This window comes from Otolemur garnettii, unplaced genomic scaffold (genome assembly GCF_000181295.1).
Source record: "Otolemur garnettii isolate 467f Iridium unplaced genomic scaffold, OtoGar3 scaffold00156, whole genome shotgun sequence".
Taxonomy (NCBI): Eukaryota; Metazoa; Chordata; class Mammalia; order Primates; family Galagidae; genus Otolemur; species Otolemur garnettii.
The window spans coordinates 1,964,407-1,989,761 of record NW_003852551.1 but is presented as its reverse complement, the minus strand read 5'-3'; the positions used below and the strand labels follow the sequence as shown (position 1 = coordinate 1,989,761).

General features: G+C 51.1%; 2 protein-coding genes across 4 annotated transcripts in view; both read right to left on the bottom strand.

Annotated features, from left to right (window-relative positions):
- Positions 1-10,279, bottom strand: part of MTFR1L (mitochondrial fission regulator 1 like) — a 14,808-nt gene extending 4,529 nt beyond the window's left edge. The window contains exons 1-6 of one of the 3 annotated variants that reach the window (XM_023519095.1): positions 10,195-10,279; positions 7,345-7,474; positions 6,805-6,909; positions 3,234-3,343; positions 2,795-3,006; positions 919-1,240 (exon numbers count right to left, since the gene is read on the bottom strand). In XM_023519095.1, the coding sequence (XP_023374863.1) occupies positions 919-1,240; positions 2,795-3,006; positions 3,234-3,343; positions 6,805-6,909; positions 7,345-7,368 (773 nt within the window). In that variant the 5' untranslated portion in view covers positions 7,369-7,474; positions 10,195-10,279. The other 2 variants (XM_012811430.2, XM_023519096.1) reach the window with 2 other exon arrangements.
- Positions 10,280-14,227: 3,948 nt separating this feature from the next.
- Positions 14,228-25,355, bottom strand: part of SELENON (selenoprotein N) — a 30,146-nt gene continuing 19,018 nt past the window's right edge. The window contains exons 3-12 of the mRNA XM_023519094.1: positions 23,971-24,104; positions 21,226-21,435; positions 20,913-21,037; positions 20,258-20,395; positions 18,818-18,899; positions 18,463-18,651; positions 18,058-18,163; positions 16,763-16,875; positions 16,570-16,671; positions 14,228-14,910 (exon numbers count right to left, since the gene is read on the bottom strand). Of these exons, the coding sequence (XP_023374862.1) occupies positions 14,740-14,910; positions 16,570-16,671; positions 16,763-16,875; positions 18,058-18,163; positions 18,463-18,651; positions 18,818-18,899; positions 20,258-20,395; positions 20,913-21,037; positions 21,226-21,435; positions 23,971-24,104 (1,370 nt within the window). The 3' untranslated portion in view covers positions 14,228-14,739. The remainder of the gene's footprint in view (positions 14,911-16,569; positions 16,672-16,762; positions 16,876-18,057; positions 18,164-18,462; positions 18,652-18,817; positions 18,900-20,257; positions 20,396-20,912; positions 21,038-21,225; positions 21,436-23,970; positions 24,105-25,355) is intronic.

Below are 25,355 nucleotides of genomic sequence, written 5' to 3'. Positions count from 1 at the left end.
CCTAAGTAGCTGGGACTATAGGCACCCACCACAACACCCGGATATTTTTTGGTTACAGCTGTTGTTTAGCAGGCCTGGGCTAGGCTCAAACCTGGCAGACTCGTTGTATGTGGCCAGCACCTTACTCACTGAGTAACAGGTGCTGAGCCAGATCACTGTATTTCAAAGCAGAAATCCCCAATTTTATAAAGAAGACTACCAATTTTGAGATACCAAAATATGTCATGTAACCCTCCAGACACTGTTACTAGCAGTATGACAAATGGAGTGGTAAAAGTAACTGTGGACAAAAGTTGGATTGGATGAGAACTGTTATGAAATCCCTAACAGTGGGCAGCGCCTGTGGCTCAGTGGGTAGGGTGCTGGCCCCATATACCAAGGATGGCAGGTTTGAACCCAGCCAAACTGCAACAAAAAAATAACCAGGCATGGGTGGCGCCTGTGGCTCAAAGGAGTAGGGCACCGGCCCCATATGCTGGAAATGGCGGGTTCAAACCTAGCCCCGGTGAGAAACTGCAAAAACAACAAAAAAAACCCCAAAACCAGGTTGTGGCGGGCGCCTGTAGTCTCAGCTACTTGGGAGGCTGAGGGAAGAGAATCGCCTAAGCCCAGGAGGTTGCTGTGAGGAGTGACACCATGGCACTCTACCAAAGGGCAAAAAAGTAAGACTGTATCTTAAAAAAAAAAAAAATCCCTAAAAGTTTAACATTTGGTTGGGGTGACCTAGCCCAACAAATGTGAACTGTTGCTCTTTCCTCAAACGGAAAGCAACACTAGCAAGCAGGTCATCAACAAGCTTTGAGAATTACGTGAAATGGCTACTACTGAGGACTTAACTATGTAATTATGTTGTATTACATCATTGGCCATGAGCAACTTAAAAAGTAAATAGATCACCAGAGCTCATGAAATACTTACAAATCTTGGCTCTGTTTCATCCGGTGAAAGTCCTTCAGGATACCCATCATGTCTGCAAAGCTGCTGGCTTTGGACAGAGAGACGCAGTCATCCTCTTCAGACGAGCTGCAGGTAGCTTTGTGTTCTGGTTTGTAACATTCAGGGCTGGCAGAAGAAAGCAGGGGGACTGATGGAAGCTCAGGGACCTCTACCTCTGTCTCCTCGGTGATGTCACTAATGACAAAGGAAGTTGTAGAGTGGAATGAGGATCCAAAACAAGGTAAGGGAGAAGAGACATTTGAACTTCCTGGAGATAAGAAATCTGGCGTTAATGAAGTCGAAGCTGAAAGAGAAAACAATAGGCATGGATGGACATTGGGACTAGAATACAGCAGCAGTATCTTCTTCCCATAGCACCATCTACCAAACATTGATTTCCTGGGTTGACACCAAGACATCCCGCAACAGCCAGGATTATTGGATCTCTAGCCAGTGGAGGGTCCCTCCCCTATGCTTCTCACTCAGGGGCTCAGGTAACAGAAGCACTGGGCCTTTTCAGTGTCCTAGGAGGGCAGAAAAACCCAGCTCTCAAAGGCCTTGGCTCCTAAAAGCTCCATTTCACAGTAGGCATGCAGTGACAGCCCTGTCTTAAGCTGAAGCAACAGTGACAAAGTCAAGGCGTAAATGTATCCCTTTCTCCAACTGGGCTGGTGCTTTTGACTATGCTCCTCTGAATCTTCTTATCTATGAACTAAAAAAAGAGTTCTAAGCAAAACTGGAATAATTACAGTCCTCTGAGTGTACCAAATTTAAGTGGGGAGAATTTCCTCAATTTCTATAAGTTTTTATAAACCACTCCATAAGTTTTTATAAACCACTTCTGCTTGTCTCTTCAATGACAAAAAAGGTAGCCAAGAAATATAAATGGAAAATTTCAGTATAATTCTATAAAACTTCCATGTGAGAGGTCATGTGTGGTGGCTCATGCCTGTAATCCTAGCACTCTGGGAGGCCAAGACAGATGGATTGCTTGAGCTCTGGAGTTTGAGACCAGCCTGAGCAAGAGACCCCATCTCTTCTAAAAATAGAAAACACTAGCTGGGCATACTGGCACGCCTTTAGTCCCAGCTTCTTGTGAGACTGAGGCAAGAGGATCACTCAAACCCAAGAGTTTGAGGTTTCTGTGAGCTATGATGCCATGGTACTTTAGCCAGGGTGACAGAGTGAGACTGTCTCAAAAATACGAAACAAAACAAACCCCTTCCATATGAGAAAATTAAATAAGTGAAGATTTCAAAGAGAACACCATGATTTTCATGTGCTACCAAATGATTAAGTTTGGAAGCTCTGACTTTATGTCAATGAGAAGTAGAAAAAATAAGGATGGGAGGAATATGAGGATAAATCCTGAGCATCTTGGGAAAAGATCCATCTATTGGCTGTTATCCTCTGATCAAGGCAGGCTCCCATCAATTCTAGTGGCTCTGACTTAACTGCAGACAGAAAGGTGGAGGAATAGATGATCTCTGGTAGAAAGGACAAGAAAAGGGAAAATAGGTATTAATGGGGGATATGTCTCTTAGCAGTGGTGGCAGTAGTGAATGCCGTTTCTCACATTGAAAAGGAAAGCTGCTTTGGGCTTATGGAATATGTGATCTTAGAGACACATGGAAGAGAGGGTTTGTGGCTAAGGGAGGGAATCTGCCTGAGAGCGTAAGTTAAGATTTTGTTCCTAACCAAACCATTCAGCCCAAAATGGCTGGTAAAGACCATCTAAGTGTACTACAGTCTAGCCAAGGCTCAAGGAATTCCCACAGCCCTGGGCCCATCCCTAGTCCCAAAAGCCAGGGGTGAAGGGACAGCCTGCTATATTCTGGTACCACTCAGGGGCTCTTACCTGCATCAGCTGCCACTATCTTGGCAATCTGGCTGCGCAGGTGGCTCAGCTCATCCTGCAGCTCAGTGGTACGGCTTAGGGCTGGCAGGGCTGGCTTCTTCAGGGCCAGAAGTCTTTCTTCTGATCCACGCAAGTTGGGCACTGAGGCATTGCGCTGCATGACAATCAGGGGGCTGGGCTTCCAGGTATGCCTCAGAGGGCGTGTATCACTCCTGGACCCGAGAAAGACAAGTATGTCAGTCAGGGACAAGGACAACAGACCACAATACCCCTCTAAAATTCCTTACCCTACTCTGACTACAATAAGATACTCAGGTTATGCTTCCCTCTGAGCCCACAGCTTTCATTTCTATTGCCCTCAGCCTCTCCCAAGCACCCTTCTTGCTGCCTGCTACCTCTTCTGGGAAGAAGCTCCCAGTTTCCCTACTGCTTCAGCTACCTGACCCGGGCATACGTCTCCTCTTCATCCGCAGCAATCCAGGCAATGTCAGCCAGGGTGGGGACTGGGGGCACATCTTTCAAACACAGGTCCGAGATGTTGGGCAGGGTCTATGGGGAAGCAAAATTTATCAACAAACATTTACTTGACACCATGATGATGTTTTATCAACATTTACTTGACACCATGATGCCAATCAGAAACTGCATAATACATAGGAAGGCTATCTAATCCAACACTGGCTGTCAGGAAAGCTTGCTAGGGAGGAGTTGAAGGTTGTTGGTTAGAAATACATTAAGAGGCCAAATGCACAGGAGTCTGTGGGATTACAAATAGTTCAGGGTCTTAAGTCGGAGTTATTTCTTAATGGAGATGACCACTGTATAAAACCACTCTACTCTTTGGTAAGAAATAGGTGCAAGATCATCAAAACCTGTTACAGCAACAGGAAATTTTTCTTGACTAGCTATTTGTAACTTCTTTATAGCTAATTGGGATCTACAATGTTACAAGAATGTTGTTTTAAGCAAACCTGGTAAATCAAATATATCTAAATAGGAAGAGATATTTAAATTTTTTTTTTTTTGAGACAGAGCCTCAAGCTGTCCCCCTGGGTAGAGTGCCGTGGTATCACAGCTCACAGCAACCTCCAACTCCTGGGCTCAAGCGAGTCTCCTGCCTCAGCCTCCCAAGTAGCTGGGACTACAGGCGCCCGCCACAACGCCCAGCTATTTTTTGGTTGCAGCTGTCATTGTTATTTGGCGGGCCCAGGCTGGATTCGAACCTGCCACCTTAGGTGTATGTGGCTGGCACCTTAGCCACTTGAGCCATAGGCACCGAGCCGGGAAGAAATATTTATACAAAAGGAACCATCATAGGATTTCTTTTTTCTTTTTTTTTGAGACAGAGTCTTAACTCTGCTGCCCTGGTAGAGTGCCGTGGCATCATCGTAGCTTATAACAACCTCAAAATCTTAGGTTCACGTGATTCTCCTGCCTCAGCCTCCTGAGTTTCTGGTACTACCAGTACCCGCCACTATGCCTAGCTAGTTTTTTCTATTTTCAGTAGGAACGGTCTAGCTCTTGCTCAGGCTGGTCTTGAACTCCTGAGTTCAGGCAATCTACCCACCTTGGCCTCCCAGAGTGCTAGGATTACAGGCATTAGCCCATGTACCTGGCCCCGTAATAGGATTTCTTAAAATAATCCTCAAGCCATGTGAATAACCAAAGACTAGAGATGTTGTATAAATGGCACCAGGTTAAATGAAAAATTAGGAACATTCAACCATATGTTGACTGTAATTACAATAAAGTGAAAAGCACCTATGAGTGGAAAAAGAAAGGAACTATACCAAGACATTAACAGTTATTTTGTAATGACATTTGTCATTATAGGTATTCTCTTCAACTTTCCATAATTTAATTTTTTATAAGGTTAAATTTTAAAAATAAGATTCCCTTAAATAAAATTTAAGGTAATTTACAACAGAAATTTAGAGTTATTAAGTTAATAATAAATGTAGACCTACACATGAGTTAAATCTGTCTGTCTCTACAAATTAGTAAATGGATCAAGGGTTAATAGTTCTTGGATTTAGTAGTTAAGTGACAGATAAGCCAGGGTCACCCAGAGGAGGACTTCCACTGACCCAGGAGCTACTGCTAAGATGGGCCTAAAGGAGAAGCCTCCATTTACTTTCCTGGATTAGCTCTGAATGCTCCTTTACACCTGGCAATTAGATGAGTTAACACATATCAAGTACTTAGCACAGTGCCTGACACACAGTATGTGTTTAGTAAATGTTAGTATTACAACTACTAATCACACATACTGGCTCCATGGGAACCTGTACCTTTGATTGTTGTCTCTGTCTCTGACAATCTGCCCAAAGGTATAGAAAGGGTAGGGGCAACCTCCAAGGACTCAGTCACACTCCCTAGTCATCTTTCCCTTTATCTTATTTTAAATTTTTTTGAGACAAAGTCTGACTTTGTTGCCCTCGATAGAGCGTCCTGGCATCATAGCTCACAGCAACCTCAAACTCTTGGGTCAAGTGATTCTCTTACTCGGTCTTGTAGCTGGGACTAACGGCGCCTGCCACAACACCCGGGTAATTTTTAGAGATGGGGTCTCACTCTTGCTCAGGTTGGTCTCGAACTCCTGAGATAAGGCAATCCACTCACCTTGGCCTCCCACTTTCCCTTTATTTTTGAGGCTACTGAGGCCATTAGCACCGTATCTTGCCCAGGCCTTTTAGGCAATTCTGAATAACTGGGAATCTGGGTCATGGACCAGCTCTTCCCAACTCTACTCCCCAAAGACCTCCAGTCCCATTTCTGACTCTATTACCAAACCCTGACACCTAATCTAGATCGGATTTCTACACAGACTTTGCAGTTCAGCATCTGATACTCAAATTCAGCTCATTCATTTCTGTTTCTACCAGAGTCCACATTCTTTGTGTAGACAGAAAGCAGAAGTACTTCTTCATGTCCCAGCTCCCCAAAGACAGATAGATCTTAACCATCCCCCCCCCAGAGCTGCTCTTTATTTATTTATTTTTTTTTTGTAGAGGCAGAGTCTCACTCTATCGCCCTTGGTAGAGTGCTGTGGCATCACACAGCTCATAGCAGCCTCCAACTCCTAGGCTTAGGCCATTCTCCTGCCCCAGCCTCCCAAGTAGCTGGGACCACAGGTGCCTGCCACAACACCTGGCTATTTTTTTGTTGCAGTTTGGCCGGGGCCGGGTTCAAACCTGCCACCCTTGAAACATGGGGTCAGCGCCCTACCCACTGAGCCACAGGCACTGCCCTAAAGCTGCTCTTTAACCATTAGTTCCTAGAGGGAAGCAGCTGAGACTAACAGCTGCTACTTAGCTTTCCATTACAGAAAACGGTCTGAGACTTGAAACAGGCAGGAATCTCTGCTGCACCTTGGTGCTAAAGGATCCCTAGACACAGAGGCAAGACTGAAGTAGCCCAGCAAAGCAGCAGCCAGATTGGCCAGAAAGAGAAAGCTAAGGAATTAGGGTCTCAGAGGAAATCTAAAAGTAGTAGCTAAGTGACCAACTCTTAGAGCTAGTAAAGAAAAGCAAAGTTTTTAATTCAAGAGTCCCAATAGTCAGTGTACCAAATGGGAACCTGGTTGAAGCAAATACCAGAGCACAGACAAAATTATTCTGGATCTTAGCAGTGGATCACTTCACTTAAAAAAAAAAAAAAAAAAAAAGAACAAAACTAGTCTGGAGATCTGGTTCAGCAAGGGCCATTGGCCTGCTCTGATTAACTGGATTGCTATAGCCTGATGAAATCAGTCACTTAGCAGAGGAACAAAGATGCAAGACTAATAATTTATGAGCAAATTGAAAGTATGACTGTTGTGATCACAGGTTTATATGCAATTAGGGAAACACAGTGACCAGGATCCATTATAAGCACTTGAACATTTCTTAACAAAATAAAATAATGACCAGAAACAACTTATCTTGGCAACGCTAAGGGGTCCAAGGCACAGAAGCAGCACTGTCCCTGTCAGACTCTGAGCCTCTACCTTGCCCTCCTAGTATACTCACCTCAAAGGATGCCCGGGGACATGGCTTCAGGGGTAAGTTGGTTCCGATTCTTCTCACTACACTTCGAGCAGCCCCATGTGGCTTGTTTTGCCAGATTGGGATGGTCTAGAGCAAAGACAGACAAACAGCCATAACCTGAGAGACAAAGAGTCCAACTACTATCCTCTCCTCTAGCCGAGACTTAATTCCCCAATCCTAGGGACAGAACACTCTCAGGGCGGGGAAATCAAGTCTAAGAAGATACCTCCTGCTGCTAAGGCAATGTTGGGAGGACCTAGTGAAAGGGTGAGGAACTGGGTGGGTATAGGAATCGTACAGGCTTTTCTTCCCTCCCTCTGTACAGAAAGGCTAAATAAAACACTCCTGAAGTGCCCCAAGACCATGGTTGGTTCTTCCTGGGGGTAGACGGTGGGAGGGCAGCCCCATTCCAATTCCAGGCCTCAGGAAAGGAAGAATTAACTGGAGAGTCTCAGATCATATATTATATTTCAGCACACCCAACCTTCTCCACCATACCACTGCCCAGGGAATGCCCCTTACCACATTGGCTTCCATTCCTGACATTTCAACCAGCTCCTGCACTTGAAGGACAAGGCAGTTGCAGCTCCAGGAGGCGTGAGGCGTGAGTCCTTCATATCAGGCCATCTAGAGGAACACCAGATTTTCCTTCCTATAAAACAACCCCCACAGTGGGGACAGAATGGTCACCACACAAGTTCCACAAAACCGGGCCTCACAGAGCCATGACTGACACCAAGGGTTCTCTCAAGTGTCACAGGGGAGAAAACCAGTCCAGAGTCTTAAAGGTTCTGTTCCAGGCTTGCTGGGTGAACCTGGCGGGCCCAGGGACCCTTTCTGGGCCCTAAGGTTTACTGAGGCAAAATTTCTAAAGCTGTAAACAGTACACTTTGGTAGCTACAAAGCACATGTGAAAGCCAAATGGTAGGTACCATCCAAGCTCAGAATTCATTCTGAAGATGAGATGTAAAAGCACAGCATGTGCCACCAGCCTAGCACTGCTCGGCTCTTGCAAGGAGAGATCAGAGAACAAATGGCCGGCTCATGCCATTCTCAGTAAACTGGGCTACAAGGAAAAACAGCCAAAAAGTTTTATCCTGGCTCAGCCACCAACAGGCTTTCTGAATGTTGGCTTCTCCGTCTGCAAAAAGGGGACAAGAAAAGCTGCCACTCTAGGTTACCTTAAGGGTCAGTGGGTGAAACAAGAGATTTTGAAGTGCTCGATGAACTATTAAAAATGTGACACAGGTGAATCATTCACTCCTGACTATACTCTTTACAGCTGTCCTTGCATGGTGAGCAGATGCAATCAGTGAGCTGTTCCCTTGTCCCTCAAACACCAACAATATCCACTTGTGTCAGGCCCTTTGCTGGGCACAGTAGGGTCTATGGAAGGGGTAAGACACAGTCATCCTCTCAAGGAACTCATAATCCAGCTGAGAGATACGACATGACTACGTAATCCCAGCAAATGCTGACTATCAACACATCTAGTTATATGCCCAGAGACACTAGGCAGGTGGCCAAATGAGTTCAGCCCTCTGGCCCCAAGGCCCTGTGGTAAACTTAGAGGGAGCAGGAAGGGAAGAAAAGCAGGAGCAAGAGCACAGGTCCAACACAGGCACAGGAGGGATATAAAGAGGAACAGAATAGGATAAGGCTGCAAAAGACTGGGGGTCAAGTCACGAAGGCTAGGAATGCCTGGGTGAGAAGTCACCAGGGAGCTTCAGGCGGGCTCTAAACAGGGGAAGAACTGGACTGACAAAGCAGCTCTTTCTGAAGATCTCGCTTGGAAAGTCTTCTCCACCCCTGGGAGAGGAAGTGGACTTTATGATACACTGTAGGGAAAGGAGGCTGGAAAGAGGAAGGGACTTGTCTAAGGTCATTCAGTGGTCATGCCAGCGGAAAGTCTGCTCTTGCATGTACTCATCTTCTCACCTCAGTTCAAGCCTTTTATCAAAGTCCCTCTGTGTGCTAAATGTCAGTGCCTGCCACTGCCCTACTACATGCTTTGTACTTTGGTCATTACAGCCACCTCCTCTCCAACTTTACTTCCAAAAGACTCAGTTGGTCCTAACACTCACACAACAGCTGGAGGGATCATTCCGAAACACATTGCTAATCATATCACTCATATGATAAAACTGGCTTGCTAGAGCCACCAGGATAAAATCTAGATTCCTCAACGTGACCTACACGGCCCTTCACCATCAAGCCCAAACTCATCTTTCTCTGCCCTTTCTAGGCCAAACTCACTGCAGCCACGCCCTCTGCTGTCCCCCTTGCTCTCTGCCCTCCAGCCACCCTGGCCTTCCTTCAGCCCCCAACACACCATCTCTGAGCCCCTGTCCACTCTGCTATGAACACCAGCACTCCCCGCACCGAGTGTATTCTCCAACGTTCCAGAGCTCAGCTCAAGCATCCCCTCCCCTCCCTGTGACAGGGTCAGGTCCTTTCCTGTGCTCCCACAGCATCCTGCCTGTCCTTCAGAGCCCTCTCTTGATCCTAACTAAGTAACTGTGTACTCTGCCCTTTGTCTGAAGGGCTGGGACTGCCCCGCCCCATCCACAGCACCGTGTCCGCCTAGGCCATAGTGAGCCCTTAAACGCATCGAATTAAAGACATAAAGGAGGGGGCACCAATTTACCTTTTAAACAACCCCCACCAAGTGTCAGTGCTAGGAGAAAGCTCTCCCCCCAGTTCGCCGGCCGCACTGGTGGGTTCTTAGCGCCCTTGCGCCCCACAGCCCCCCACGAGGCTGTTGTCATGCTCCGTCTCCACGCGTCTCCCTTAGGAGACTGCGAGCTCCTTGACAGCAGGGCCTCCTCTCCGCACCGCGCGTCCCGGGGGCCGCCGCGCTCGGAGAAACTTTGCCGAGCGCACCCGCGGTGCGAGCCCTGCGCTGACAGTCTCCCCGCGAGGGCCCAAGCGGCACGCGGGGGAGGCCGCTGCGGACACTTGGCTCCGGACGGGCCCCCCCTCCTCCTCCGCAACAGACGACCGATCCGGCCAAGGTCGGTCACGTCCTCGCCTCCTGCTCAGCGGCCCTAGGGCCCACAGGCCAGGGATCTGAGGGCGCGGGAGACTCCGCGCCGGGGCCGTCTCGGAAGGAGCGGCACAGCAGACCGGCCGGTCGAGGAGCGAGGCCGAAACGAGAAGTCCCTGGTGCGGCTCAGACAGTTTGGTGGGTGACTTGGACCAGCAACTACCCCTCCCGGACTGAGTTTCCCCTCAGCCAAAAGGCGGACAACAGCGGCTCCCACCGGAACAGGGGCCGCGGACTCCGCCCAGCGCCTAACACCGAGGAACTGTGCAAAGCCAGGAGGGGAGGCAGCGCTCCCGCCTCCTAGGCGGCCCTCGAACATTTCTCACCTCAGCCTCGGGCTCCAGGATCTCTCACCTCACCGCCCCTCCTACCACAGGAGGGCCGCCCAGCCCCAGCCGCCCTCACTTCCGCTGACCCGCCCCCCGGAAGTGATCCTTTGCAGCTGCGCACCGAGCCGCGTCCCCGCCCGCCCCGCAGAGGTGGGCCGGCTTGGGGGCGGGGCGACCACGCCGCAACCACGGCGCTGCCAGGGGCGCGCGCGGATCTCGTAGAGGCCACTCCCCCACGGAGGTCTGAGCCGCTGGGAAGAGTTGTCTGGTCTGGGTGGGCTTCCTGACCAGATTCATCGTGTCCCCCGCTTGTTGCTCTCCACATTTACTCCCATATATCTTCTGGAAGCTGAGGTCTGATTGTGTCACTGCTCAGCCCTTTAAATATGCGATGTCTACTACCGCTACCCATACTGCAAAATTCAGAACCTCCCCACCCTCGTACTCAATGTTTGCATCTGGCCCTGATCTTGCCTCATCTCTCCTGTCCCTTTCATAGTCGCTTCCCAGCCAAGGCCTTCTACAAAGTCTCTCCCTAGCAAGAATTGGCAAAATGGGCCTCTTTCTTCTCATTCTTGCCCTGCAGCCCTTTGTAGTGTTCTATTTTCAGCCTCTCTCTCTCTCTCTCACACACACACAGTATATTCAGTGACTTTGTTGATTAGATGGGTAGACTGATGGGCAAGGCCACAGAGATGGCGTGGGAGACAGCCACATTCCTGCCAGGCTCACTAACCCACTCTGTGCTCAATCCCTCACTGTCCTGGTCTCCATGGAATCCGGTTCCTGGGTTACATTTCCTCCTCCACCCTTAGCACAAGCTCAAGCTGCCTTGCTCCCAGGCTGTGGTTCCTTGGGCCCAAAAGCCTGTAATCCTTATCTGCCAGGGACAAGGCTGGCCTCACAAGTGAACAGCCCATGCAGTCCCAATGGGCCCTATGCTCAGAGAACCCTGTATTTGGTTTAATACTCAGCTATTGCCTGCTTGAAATTATTAATATTAATAATTTTTACCAAGAGATCCTGCATTTTCATTTTGCACTAGGCCCTGTCAATTATGTTCTTGGTCCTGGTCAAGACCTCAGAGGTCATCCGGCCTGATTTTCCCCACATTTCAAATGATAAAGGTTGACTTCCAGGTCCAGCTCTTTCCAGGAAGGTAAATTGTGCTTTAGGCTGGGTGTGGTGGCTCACACCTGTAATCCTTGCACTCTGGAAGGTCGAGGCAGGCGAATTCCCCAAGCTCAGGAGTTCAAGACCAGCCTGAGCAAGAGTGAGAACCGAGTGAGAACCGTCTGTACTAAAAATAGAAAAACTAGTCAGGCATTGTGGCAGGTACCTGTGGTCCCAGTTACTCAGGAGGCTGAGGCAAGAGGATTGCTCAAATCTGAGAGCTTGAGGTTGCCATGAGCTACGATGATGCCATAGCACTCTATTCAGGACAACAAGAGTGAGACTGTCTCAGGGGAAAAAAAAAGTGCTTTAATCATTACCTCATCCTCCTAGGCAATGGCAGACTATACACATCTATACTAGCTGTCTTTCCTGGGTAAGGATGCTGTTGGTGCCCCACCCAGACCTCCATGCAGGAAGGAGAATAGAGCTCCCTAACTTGGGGATATACTTCACCTCCCAAGCCAATGATTGGTTGATTCAAGGTACAAAAAGTTGGTTCAACCCTGCAGCGTGGTTTGTGCCCAGCACCCTTCCCCTGTGGATCAGACCAAGGCTAGGCTGAGACTGTCCCTACTCAGCATTTTTCCTTTTCCTCTTCTGCTTCAATCCTCCTTTACAGGTTTTTTCTGAAGTGCACTTCCTCAAACAAAACAAACAGAAACAACCCCATGCCTGTTTCAGGCTCTGCTTCTAAGACATGGGTTTAACTTAAGGATTTTTTCTTAACAGAGTACTAGACTGTCAATATAATAAGTCATCCTATTTGGTCTATCACAAACATTTTTTTTTTTTTGGACAAGTCACTCAAGCGCTTTAGTGACAGATAAGATAGTCCCCCAAAGCATTCCAGCTCAAATATGCCCCACCAAACTCTCATCCATTTGCCAAGCCAATCCCAACAAGGGAGAGAGGCAGACCCTGGAAGGACAGAACTGAACCATGTCCCACTCAAAGGAAAAGCACTTAGAACCACTCTAGTCTCTTTAGTTTTATTATAGCACATGTTAAGGACAGAGGAAGGAAGTGGCAGAGGGGTGACAAGAGGGCAGTTGGGGGCTCTGTCCCACCATGAGCCTTGAGGGATGATGAGGACCAGGCAGAGGCATCAGAGGAAGATTCGGAAAGCCCAAGCAATCAGAGCCTTACATCATTGATGTGGAGTTGTCCCTAGTTCTTCCCTGAGCAGAAGGGCAGGCTGGAGTGGGAGGCTCAAGGCATAGGATCCCATGCCTGACAAGAGGATGGAGGCGCACATCAGGGCTCAGGTGCCTTCTCTCCTGCAGGGGCGTGGGAGCACTGCCTCCCAGCAGGACACAGAACCTGGCTGGCCTCACTGGCTCATGCCCCACTAGGTCTGGAGATCAGAGGAGAATGGGACATCCGGGTTTTCCTCTCCACCTTCAGGGAAACACCAGACCCCAAATCAAGACACAGCCTTCAGAGTCACATGTGGGTTTGAATCTCAGCTCTGCCACTCTGAGTGACCTTGGGCAAGTCGCTTCACTTTCCTGAGACTCAAGTTTCTTCATCTACAAACTGGGAACAATTAATAGCATCCACCTTACAGGCTTGTTGTGAAGACTAAATGAAAAAGTACTTGTGGTGTTAGCGACATGCCCCAGATAGAGAAGGCTTCTTGATAACTGGTTGTTCTTATTACACTGGACACAAAATTGAGAACAATACTTGCTTTGGCTGAAAGAAAAAAAAAGAAGAGGCTTAGTGGACACTCCCATGGCAGGCAGGGGACTCAGCCGATGGGCAGTCCAGCAAGTGTCCAACACATGTCTACCCTCCTTCTTCCTCTGGTGGGTTGAAGAGTGAGCCCCTGGTGGGCAGAGGGGTTGGGGAGAGAACTGGGTGTATGGGGGGGCAGGCCTCACTTCAAGACCTTAAAGAAAGAAAAATCCAAAGATGCCTCATGGGCTGAGTGGAGGACAGGATGGAGTCCTTTAAGTACAATACGGGTACACTGATCCTCTGAGGGCTGTTTTTTAAAAGCTGGAAGAGAGGAATACTTCTTCCCATCTGTGCAACTGCAGAGACATCAAGCTGGATCCATCTAGGATTTCGGATCCAGCTGTCATGGGGCTGCTGCTGGGGAAGCCATTGCCCCCTTCTTTCTCCTCAGCACGAGGGTTATAAAAAATACCTAGAAGTTATAAGAAAGTTCATGTAAAAAACCTTTTCTGCATGTATAAAAAAAGAGACTGGCTGTAGTTGGCGGCTCAGGATGTGGACCAAAGCCCCACAGGACAATCAACAGACACCCATGATACGTGGGCAGGCTTGAGGCACCCCAGCGGACAGCACCAGTTCTACAGGAGGCTTTGTTTTTTGGCTGGGCTGTACTCTTCTGGAGCCAGGGTCTGGGACAGGCAGTGGAGTTCCCTGGCCCTGGGCCTCAGGCACCTCTCAGTGCAGAAATCTACTTTACAGTAAACTTCCCCAGACAGCAGCACTCAGCAACTCCTGACATCAGTTCTAGAGTCTTGTTTTTAGGTGAGTGACATGGTCTGGAGCAGCAAGGGACAACATGATTTCTACTTCTGAAGGAGGGTTCTGTCCAGAGGCTCAGAAGTCTGTCTCCAGCTCAGGCTGACCCCAGCTGTGGACGTCAGGCACAGGAGGGTACGGCCAGGAAAGAAAGCTCTAGACCAGTGGTTCTCAACCTGTGGGTCACAACCCTTTTGTAACAATGAAAATACATCCTGCATATCACATATTTACATTATGATTCATAATAGTAGCAAAATTACAGTTATGAAGTGTCAATTTATCAATTTTATGGTTGGGGGTCACCACAACATGAGGAACTGTATTAAAGGGTCGCGGCATTAGGAAGGTTGAGAACCACTGCTCAGTTGCAACCCACAGGTTGAGAACTGCTGGTCTAGAGTCTAGACAAACAGGAGTGCTGCTCTGGAAGCCTATACCCCTCATTGGCTGAGGACTCTTGATGTTTCTTTGTGGGTTTGGGGGTGAAAGCAAGGAAAGGTGTGACTCTGTCTTCCCAGCCCACTCTGCCTTCCTATTCTTCACCCTACAAGGGCCTGAACTATGTGACTGGCTGGGCAAGGTCCAGGGAGATCACCCCAGCCCCAGTTTAGCATGGGGTCCCAAGCAGCTTCTGAAGCAAGGTGGGTAGGAAAGGAGTGGTGGTGGCAACTAGAGTCTCAGGCACCTCCTTGTCTACCCACCACACTGGAGGCAAAGCGAGGATGGCCACCTTCAGTTGACTCTGGACCCCACCAGACAGCCTACGAGTGGGGTGGGAGAGGGTAGTGTCTGTAGTCTGAAATGGGCTGAGGACGACTCTGGCCCTGGGGCGTGAGGGCCTGTCCATGAGAGTGCCCAGCAGACACGCTAGGTCTGGAGGAGGGGCAGGCCACGCTGGAGTCCCTCCTTCAGGAACTGCATGTAGGTGGCTGTGGACGGATCTTCAAAGGTGGACGAGAAGCTGAAGATGTTTTTCTCGATGTCCTCAGGCTTCATTGAGGTGATGTCCAGGAAGTAGTTGGCATTGATGTGATGGACCTGGGAGAAGGGCTGGGTGAGTTAAGCAGGGCGGGTGGCCCCCCAGGCTATGTGCCCTCTGCTCTGTGGCTGCTTGTGTTGAGAGAGGCAGCCATGCTCAAGCCTCAGCCGGAGGCAGGGACAGACAGGTAGTGCTGCTCCAAGCATGCACCAGAACCCAGCCCAGGCCGGGCTGCTCGCTCCTGTCTTTGTTCATGCTGGGACTCGCACTCAGGTGCTCATCCCCTCCTTGTCCACTGGGTAAAAGCCTACTGCCTTCCAACATCACCGTTTCCATTTTCTGCCCTGGCCTCCAAAATGACCTCTCCTTTGTCCCTGTGACTGTGACCCCCATCTCACATCTATCAAAATGCCCGCACACTTTACAGAGCTAGGGCCCCTTTTGTCCTTGTTTTAGCTAGTGAGCACCTGGGGGTGGGGGCAGAGCTGTGTCTTTATCTGGCACAGAGTCAGTGCCAGTAAATGAACAACTGGGTGAATGAAGACGCAAACAAATCAGCAGATGAGTCAAAAAACATGTCTGACAGAGTCCCCAGGAGCAGTCCTGTCTGCCCATCTCTGTGACCCCTGCTCCTAGGCCTGGCTCAACCACAGTGGGCACCGGGAGGTATGTGCAGCGCCCAGCTCTGCCCCCCAGGCTATTCCTCCCGGGTTCCCTGATACCATCTCATCACCCTGAGCCACAGACAGCAGAAGCCTCCTGCTGGTGCCCTTTCTTCTCCACAAGCCCTGTGGGAAGTCTCTTCCAGGCCAACCCCAGCTGCTGCTCCTGACCTGCATCCACCCTGAGATCCTGAGGAAGCTGACCACCCTCCACAGTCTTGTGTCCCACACTAACCAGGTGTTGGGACTTAAGGACAAGGGGTAATTTCAATCAGAAGGGCTGGAGATCTGAGGCTCATGGGCAGGCCCAGGTTTTCTGAGACAGAGTCTTGCTCTTCTGCCCAAGGCTACAGTGCAGTGGCATCATAGCTCACTGCAACCTCCAACTGCTGGGCTCAAATGATCCTCCACCTCAGCTTCCTAGAGTGTTAGATTTACCATGTTACTTCCTAGAGTGTTAGGATTACACCACGCCCAGCCAACTGCACTTCTTAGTTGTCTGCAACTTTTGCCAAGTCTGAGCCTTTTTTGAGTCCCACTTTCCTTGCTTGTGAAAGGGGCATTCATGACCATCCAGCTCCCAAAGCTGCTGCAAGGCCCTGGTGAGAGGACATGGTGAGTGGCGTGTAGGGAGCCCTTGGGCAGAGATGGGTCCTTGAACCCTGGCTCAGCCAGGGCCCTCCCCTGGTTCTCTCTGACACAAGGCCTGTCTCCTCCTTCCCCTTCCATCCCAGGGCTGGCTGCGATGATCTGACGTGAGCCTTCCCTTCCAGGCCACATTTCTGTCCCTGGAGGCTGTGTGTGGCACAGGGTAGAGGTGGAGGTGGGCATGGGGCGCTGACCCTGCTACTGGACTAAGCTCAGGGCTGCACAATCCCTGAGTATGACACCTACATCACCATTCCCATTTACGATGGTAGTAACTGAGGCTCTGCTGGATCAGGAGACACAGTCAGGATATGGCAGAGCAGAGCTGAAGCCCAACATGGCCTGCATGTCCAGGCCTGGCTTGCTGCTCCCTGGGCCCCCCTGGTGCCTGGACAGAGGGGTGCCTACCACAGTGCCATTGGGCAGGCAGATCATCATCTCCACGGGGAAGTTGTATTTCTCCAGGTGCAGGCTAGCCAGCTTCCTGTGGGATGGGTTGTCCTGGTTGTTCTGTGGGGAGAGTTGGCACACTCCTGAGGCCTTGGTCCTGAGCAGTGACCTGGGTCTCCCATGGGGTTGTTCTTGCCCACCAGCCCCTCACCTGCAGGTCCTCCAGCTCCTTCACTAGGGACCAGGTGCTGATAAAACTCTCATTGAGGAGGGTGAGGATGGGCGAACTTTCCAGGACGGTCTCCCGGAGAGTCCGCCCGGAACCTGGTCAGGAAGAGAAGACCAGAAGAGTGAGGAGCTCCCAAGGTCTCATTAGGGGCTCCTCAGTCCTCACAATCATCTTGCTGTGGGTGAACCTCCTGGGCTAGAGAATGGTCTCTGCACTCAGGTGAAGTAACAGATTCAAAGAGCCTGCCACAGAGTAGGTGCTGAATAGATGTTAGTTGGAATTAGTATCAATAATATACTGGCATCCTGGGCGGAGGTTAGGGGTAGGGGTTCTGCCTGGTCCAAAGAGAAGTAGAAAGCTGACAGTGACAGCTTCTTAAGTCCTTTGAACCCTCTGTGCTCCAGGGCCTTTGCATAGACTGTTCCTCTACCCAGAACACTTTTCCTCCTATCACCTGACAAACCTACTCATCCTTCAAAGTCTCAGCTTAAATGTCACTCTAAGAAGACTTCCCTGAGCCCTCAGTCGGACACTCTGATGCCACTCCACGCCTTGCCTTGTGTAACACTCACCATGCTTGTATTTATTCAATGTCTGCTTTTTAGACTTATACTGTGTGCTCCCTGAGGGCAGGGAACTTTCTGACATCCCCCTTCTCTAGCAGGAGATACCAGCGCCTAGCCTACTGTTGTGCAGGAGGTTTGTTGATTGACTAGGTGAGGACAGGGGCATTGTTTTACTCATCTTTATATCCACTACTAGACACCTAAAGACTTTGCATTTAGCAGGTATTTGGTGAATTTTCTGAATAAGGTAATGTAATCCCAGCCTCTGGTACTATTTTTTTTCCTTTTTCATTAAAAGGATTTTAAGTAGCCACACTGAGAATGTTGGCACTATTTTCTCACTTGTGGATAACACTTTGAGTACAAGCCTCTTTCACAGCCATTATCACAACTCTGGGAGGTAAGTTTGTCATTCTCTTTTACTGCTGAGAAAACTGAGGCTCGGGAAGGGGAAGTTACTTAGGCCAAAGTCACCAATTTAAAAAGGGCTGAGTTTGAACCCCATCTTCCAAGGCCCTTTCTTTTACATCCAGAAGCTTCCTCTGGCTCAGCACAGAAACCCCCAAGACCTCACTCCCTGCCCCTGCCCTGAGTGCCCCACATTTCTCATGACTCCAGCAAAACAGTCCTGTTGGTCTCAGAGCCTCCTATACCCCACAAAGTATGGAGTTTCCCAAAACTCATCCCCTCAGAGCTGGCTGGGCCCCTCACCTCAGCAGGACTGGTCGTCCAGGGCCCCCCACAGCAGGATCGAGTGTACCAGCTTATTCTCAGCCTTGGCTCGGTCGAAGGCCTCGGTAAACGGCAGGTAGGTGACCTGGGGCCAAGTCAAGACAGAGTGAAGCGACTGTGTGTGGCTGGGTCCTGCTCAGGCGGTGAGTGTGTATGTGAGTTTGGACGTGTGTGTGTGCATGGAGGCAATGCTGAGCCGGGGGACACCTCCTCCAAGCTATGGGATGGCAGAGGTGGGGTTCCAATGGTATAGGCTGGCCTTCTGGTGTGGCAACCTCGGCAGCGAGCCCCACACACGCTGCAGGCCTGTGCCCACCTGCTGCTCCACAGCCCCAGCCTCAGCCCATGGGGCTGGCTCTGGCCTTCACTGCCACCCAGCCTCACCTTCTTGAATGGGTACATGGCCACCTCCAGGCGTCGGGCGGCCTCCTCCCAGCTCAGCTCCTGCTGCCACTCAATTTCCTCAAACACAAACTGGAGGGGCTCCCCTGAGGGCAGGTGGCTGTTGATCACATTGCCATCTTTGTCCAGGATCACGGAGGGCACCGAGGGGCCTATGGCCTCCAGCTCCATCTGGGCCAGAGGTCAGTGGTGAAGGATGCCTCAGATGAGCACGAATCCTTAAGGGGTCCCGAGAGACCCGCATGGACAATCATAGTGGAGGTGGGAAGGTAGAGGCCAGGGAGGGGTAGGGTCCTGCAGTTGGGCCCGCCTGGGTAGGAACCACCTGTGTGCTTACCTGGGGTATGTATCCAATGTCCACCTCCATGTTGCTGCTTTCGCTGGCCCCATACAGCCACTCCATGTCCACATTCAGAGACCTAGGGATAGCCAGGACAGAGCACCATCATCATCAAAGCCCATTAACCATGTTACTTTATCTTCCTTAACACACACAACTGTCCCCATTTTACAGATGAGAACAGTGAGGCTTTGCAAGGTAAGTCCACCTTCTCAGAGCCTGGGTGGACTTTCTCCTTCCCAGCTGCCTCTTCCTGCAGCACTGGAACCACATCACCCTCCACCGGCCCAGCCCCTTCTAGTTCACATAAGGCTGTTACAGCCACTGTCATAGACTGCTCCTGACCGTTGGAGGTAGAGAGATGCTCGATGCCTGGCCTCAGGACACAGTGGGGTAGGAGTGAAAGCCTGGCCCTGCACTACAGCTCCCTCTCCAGCCTCCAGGACCGCAGGAAGTCTGGCCTGATCCATGCAATCTGAAAATTCGCCACACGGGGGAGCCCCAAGACTGACAATCAACCACTGCCACTGCCTCTACCTCACAGGCCCGGAGCAGCTAGCAGTCCTGGGGCTGGTCATGGCCTCTCTCCTGTCTCATCCAGTCTAGGACACTCTCCCCATTTCCCACCCAACAACCCTGGGTTGGGGACAGACGTGCCTTTGTCTTCCCAGGCCATCTCAACCATCCCCTGCTGCTGTGGGTGAAAAAGGCCAAGAGTTAGTCTCCCTGCTGGCAGATGAGGAAACTGAGGCTCAGAGAGGGCCAGGGCTTTGCCCACAGACATGCAGCCCATTGGTGCCACGGCTGAGACTTAACAATGGGACTCCCAGCTCCCAGCCCAGGTCTTGTCCGGGTACGGAAGTCATTCAGGCCTGCTAGGCAGCCGCTGGCTATCAGGGAAGCACCTGGAAAAATGTGAAGCCAGAACCTCCTAGATCCCCTGCTCCACTGACAGGTGGCTAACTCTGAGCAGGTGAGATAGGCAGGCCAGGGGCTGGCACAGAGCATCCCAGAAGCCCCTGCAAGGGTCCGTAGAAGTGCAGGCCTTTGCTTGTGCTGTTCCCTCTGCCTGCGTAAACCTTCTCACCCCCAGGTCATTCCCTCAGATGTCATTTCCTCTCGGAAGCCTTCTTGGACTCCAACCAACAGGGTCCCTGCTCCCCTGCTGGTGTGCCGGTGGCATGAGTAGGATGTGGTTGTGTCTGTTTGGGGTCTGGCAACAGTATGTGGTGGGAAGGCAGCAGCTTCAGCAAGAGACTGCTGGCTGCTGCCCCAGGCCCCAGGGTGGATGGTGGGGTGATCTTTCAGCTCACCTCACACTGCCTCCTTCTGGGTATATGCCCAGTTAGCTTTCGAGGCCCTGATTCTGAGCCCCTGGAGCTGGGACAGGGCACACTGCAGCAGGGTGCTAAAACTGGGCCAGGCCAAAGCTCTCACCTGTGGTTGGGCACGAAGAGCCGGAAGTCACGAACATGGGTGGCATCTTTGGAGAGGATGATGTGGCCAGTGAACTGGCCAGGGGAGAACCAAAAGGGGAAGTCGGGTGGCTCGCTGAGCTGGAATTCAGCATGGATTCTGTAGGGAAGAGCATCTGCTGGGCTGGAGCTACCTATCCTCTTCCCCAGAGCCTGGGAACCCTTGGCCAGACTCTTGTGCAGCAGGAAGGCTGGGCAGGTGAGGGTAGTGTGTGGCCGGGAGCAAATGCCGGGCCTTCCAAACACTACTCTTCCTTCAAACCCAGCTGCTTTCACTGGAAGCTTTGCTTCAACCCGCCCCTGAGTTCCCATAGCTTCTAGCCAGCATGCATGATCTGTCTCCTTGCCCCCTTCTGTGGGGATGACACAATCACAGCCACCAGCCTCTTGCAAGGCACAACTTTTTTCACTGAAGTCATCACCACCCTGATACACAGATGAGGAAACTGAGGCTCAGAGAGCCAAAGCTGCTTGCTTGAGACTACAGGCCAGGGAGTGGTAGAGTTGGGGCCCTGAAGCTAGGCCCTCTCTCCCAATGCTGCCCCTCCCTAACACCCCACCCCACCCCCACCCCATGCTGTCCTAAAAGTTCCAGGCCTGGCTGCAGGGACCCTCACCGGAACATTACAGTGTAGTAGAAGTCGCTGATGGCTGTCAGGCAGGCCACAGCCCCCTGAGGGGCAAAGCGGGTCTTCACGAAGGGCCGAGGGTGGAACATGCTCAGGAGCCGGTGGATGATGACCTAGAGGACAGAAGTGCAGACCCGGGCTGGCCTGCTGGACCCTGCTGAGCCCGGGTGAGGGAAGGGCGTGTCCAGGGGGAGGCAGGACAGCCAGTGGTGCAGGCCTGACACTTAGGTCTAGGCACAGACAGTGAGGGGCCCCTCAAGGCTGGGGCAGAGGCCCTAGGTTCCATCACAGCTGCCCTTACCTCTTTGCCTTTGGGTGGTGGTGGGTAGAAACGGTTGTTGGACAAATAGCCGGTAAAGACACTCAGCTCACTGGGGATGATCCACCATGGTTCGCCCAGCTCCTGGCCTGGAGGGGGAAGGAAGGGCTGGAAGTGGCGGGCGGCAAACACTGCACTTGGCAAGGCTGCGGTTGTCCAGTTGCGGAGGCCGGACAGGGCGAGACGAGAGACCTAGGGTGGGGAAGACGAAGTTCTGGGGCACCTGGAACCATGACTCTGGGGTTGCTTGTTGCACGTATGGGCAGATGCTGCCTTCAAGCTGAGCCAGCCCACAGGCTGAAGAAGCAGAGGGACCCTGGGGAGGCTCCTTCTCTGGTGACAGACACAAGCTTGGAAATACCCTGCCAGAGAGAGGCTCATCTCAGCTTTGTGGGCTTAGTCTGAGATGAAGAGCCTCAGCATCCACCCAGGCACAGCCCTAGCCACAGCAAAGTGCTCCAGGGCATGGAGCTGAAGAGGGGCAGAGAAGGCCACCCAGGACTTGGTGGTGGGGAGGGGGGTGGCTCTGGGATTCACATGGTCCTGCCACCACCTTTGCTTCCCTGGCAGACCAACCTGGTGGGGCCCCAGCTTCCTCACCACTCCACCAGCCTTGCTCTCTGCCTCCTAATCTTCCTCTCTTAGTCTGCTCCTGGGGCTAATGCTCAGAGTTTGGGTCTGGAGCAAAGTCTGGCAGGGGATGGATAATCATGTTGGTAAAGTCTCTATGGTCAAGGACTGGACCATAGGGGAGGGGAAAGAAGGACAGCTCCAGAAAGGCCAGGCATCCTGACTTTACATTTCCAAACGGATGCCATTTTCTTTCCATTGGACCTCTCCATCAGACAACCTCACATAGCCTCCATCTGGGCAGTACCCCACCATGTACTTGGACACCAGCCAGAAGCCTGAGATCCCCAATCCTGCACCCTACTTTCCACCAGCAGCCACGCCCTGGCCTTCTTTTCCTCAAATTCTCCAGGCTACCCTTGCCCTCCATTAGCACTGCTCCCATGCTAAGAACTCCCTCTCTGGGAACTAATCTTCGAGACAGAGCCTCAAGCTGTCACCCTGGGTAGAGTGCTATGGCATCACAGCTCACAGCAACCACCAACTCCTGGGCTCAAGCGAGTCTCTTGCCTCAGCCTCCCAAGTAGCTGGGACCACAGGCGCCTGCCACAATGCCCGGCTATTTTTTTTTGGTTGCAGCCTTCATTGTTGTTTTGGCAGGACCAGGCTAGATTCGAACCCATCACCTTAGGTGTATGTGGCTGGCGCCTTAGCCACTTGAGCCATAGGAGCCAAGCCAGAACTGCTCTTCTTGCCTCTCATTTCTCTCTATGCTACTCTTCCCATCTCCCACCCCACTCCCCCGCCAGCCTGGAAAGCCTGATCTGATGAGGAAATTCTTTTCTAAATATCTGCTATGGTTGGCCAGACCCGGTGACTCATACCTGTGATCTTAACACTCTGGGAGGCCAAGATGGACAGATTGCTTGAACTCAGGAGTTTGAGATCAGCCTGAGCAAGAATGAAACCCCATCTCTACTAAAAATAGAAAAGCTAGCCAGATGTTGTGGTGGGTACCTATAGTCCCAGCTACTTGGAAGGCTGAGGCAAGAGGATCTCTTGAGCCCAAGAGTTTGAGGTTGCTGTGAGCTATGATGCTATAGCACTCTACCCAGGGTGAGATTCTGTCATAAAATAAAATTTAAAAATAAATAAATAAATAAATAAATAAAAGTGCTATGGTACTTTACTGCTGCAGAATAAAGGCCAAAGTCAGGCAGTGAGGCCCGTGGTGATCTGGCAGCTGTTCTGCCAGCCCCACTGACTGGGATGCCCCTGCATGTCCCACATGACCTGGGTCCAGCCAAACCAGCAATCTGGCTGGGCACTTCCTGCCTTCAGGACTGTGTTCACACTGAAGACAAGTCTTAGCTGAGTCAGGGTGGGCTATGCAAAGAGAAACTGGCAGAGGAAACAGCATATGAGGAGGCTCAGAGGTGAAAGAAGGCCAGTGATTTGGAAGAAAGGATGGCTGTCTGATATGGTGCGAAGAGAGACAGCTGAGGGGGGGGGGCAGGAGGGTGCACAGAGGCAGGCAGGGTCTCAGGTGCCTACAGTGATGGGCTGCAGGGCCTTGGGTGAGGGAGGGGCTGGCAATAATAGCATTTGTTCATCTCCCACCTCCACCTTCTCAAGATCCCTCCCCCACCCTATAGCCCCTGCCAGGGACCAGATCTCAGGTCTAGTTCATCGCCAGTTCAAAAGAGCATCTTTCAGGGGTCAGGCATCGTGTCAGAGGCCAGGAGCTGAGGGGAAGATGGAAGTACAGCTGTGTTAACAGGGTCTCCCTTGCAATTTCCTCCGGTCAGAAGCCTCCTACCCCTGCTGTTGGTCACTGGCTGAGCCCTCCTCACCCTATAGTCTGTCAGATGTCTCTTCCTCCAGGAAACCACCCTAGATACCCCATCTGGGTTGGAGGCGAATGCATCTCTCTCCTGCTCCCCCCACCCCAACTGTGTGCCTGGACAGCAGGGATGGCCTCATGCCCACCTGGACCCTAGGGCCTGGCATGGGGCCTGGCTCAGTGGGCACACAGAGGGAAGCTGATGGAGGAAGGACAGAAGAACAGAGCACAGACCTGCCTTCAGGAGGCAAGTGCTTGCAGATGATCCTGCAGATGTGCTCCCACCCATGAGACCACCGCCCCCCTGAACTCACCCCTAGGAACCCATCTTTGCTCTTGGTCATGGTCTCTGGGAGCAGAGGCTGGAATCGGGCTTCTATGGTGAGCGTCTCTTCACCGGGGTCTGGGGGGAGCTCCTCCTCCTCGTAGCTGGCTGCAGGAGTTGACCCTACAAGACACAGATTACGAGGGAAGCCCTCCCCTCTCTCAGGACATCCATATTAGCTGGTGATTAAGAGAGCCAGGGAATGTGTAACAATCGCCAAAGTAACAAGCAATGTATCACATTTTATTTTATTTTTAAAATTATTTTATTTATTTAATTTTGAGACAGAGTCTCACTCAGTTGCCCTGGGTAGAGTGCTATGGTATCATCATAGCTCACTGCAACCTCAAACTTTTGGGCTTGAGCAATCCCCTTGCCTCAGCCTCCCGGGTAGCTGGGAGTACAGGCACCCATCATAATGCCTGGCTAGATTTTCTATTTTTTAGTAGAGACTCTTGCTCTTGCTCAGGCTGGTCTTGAATTCCTGAGTTCAAGAGATCCCCCCACCTTAGCCTCCCAGACTGCTAGGGTTACAGGCTGAGCCACTGCACCTGGCCCTCACATTTTATTTTACAATGGCCCTGGGAGGCAGATAATAACATTATTACCAACTCCATTTTACAGATGAGAATGTGGAGGCTCAGAGATGTGAAATCACTTCCCCAAGCCCATATGGCTAGGTAGTAGGGGAGTCAGGATTCAAACTCAGACCTGTTTTACTCCACACCCATGATTAACTATGACCCTATCTGGGTTTCCTGGGACTGAGAGGGACTCAGTCAAGGGAATCAGAATAATGAGCACAAGCAAGAAGCAGAATCAGGCTATCTTTGGTGTCAAAGAGCACTGGTTTGGGAGAAAGGAGACCCACTTCTCTCTGCTTTTCTGGGTGGCTCATCACCCTGTATGTATAAGAAGGACCTGGCTGAACTTGATTTCTTGGATCTTTTCCTGCTCAGAGATCTGCTAAGCATGGAAGTGGCCATTATGAAGGTTTACGGGAGAAATGAAGCCTGTTTCAAAAGGGATGACAAATGGACTCTGATAATGGAATAAAGCCAGGTAGGTCCTATCCTGCCTGCTCTCTCACGGCAGGGGTGTGGTACAGAGACTATGCCTGGCGTTTGCAGACTCACTGGCTGGCAGGCTGAACGGATGCATTAGAAGCAGTTCTCAACCAGGCTGTCCTCAGAATCACCCAGGATGCCTCTTTAAACTACAGATGCCCAGAACCCACTGCAGGCCTACTGAATTGGAATCTTTTTTTTTTTTTTTTTTTGAGACAGAGCCTCAAGCTATCCCCCTGTGTAGAGTGCCATGGCATCACGCTCACAGCAACCTCCAACTCCTGGGCTCAAGCGAGTCTCCTGCCTC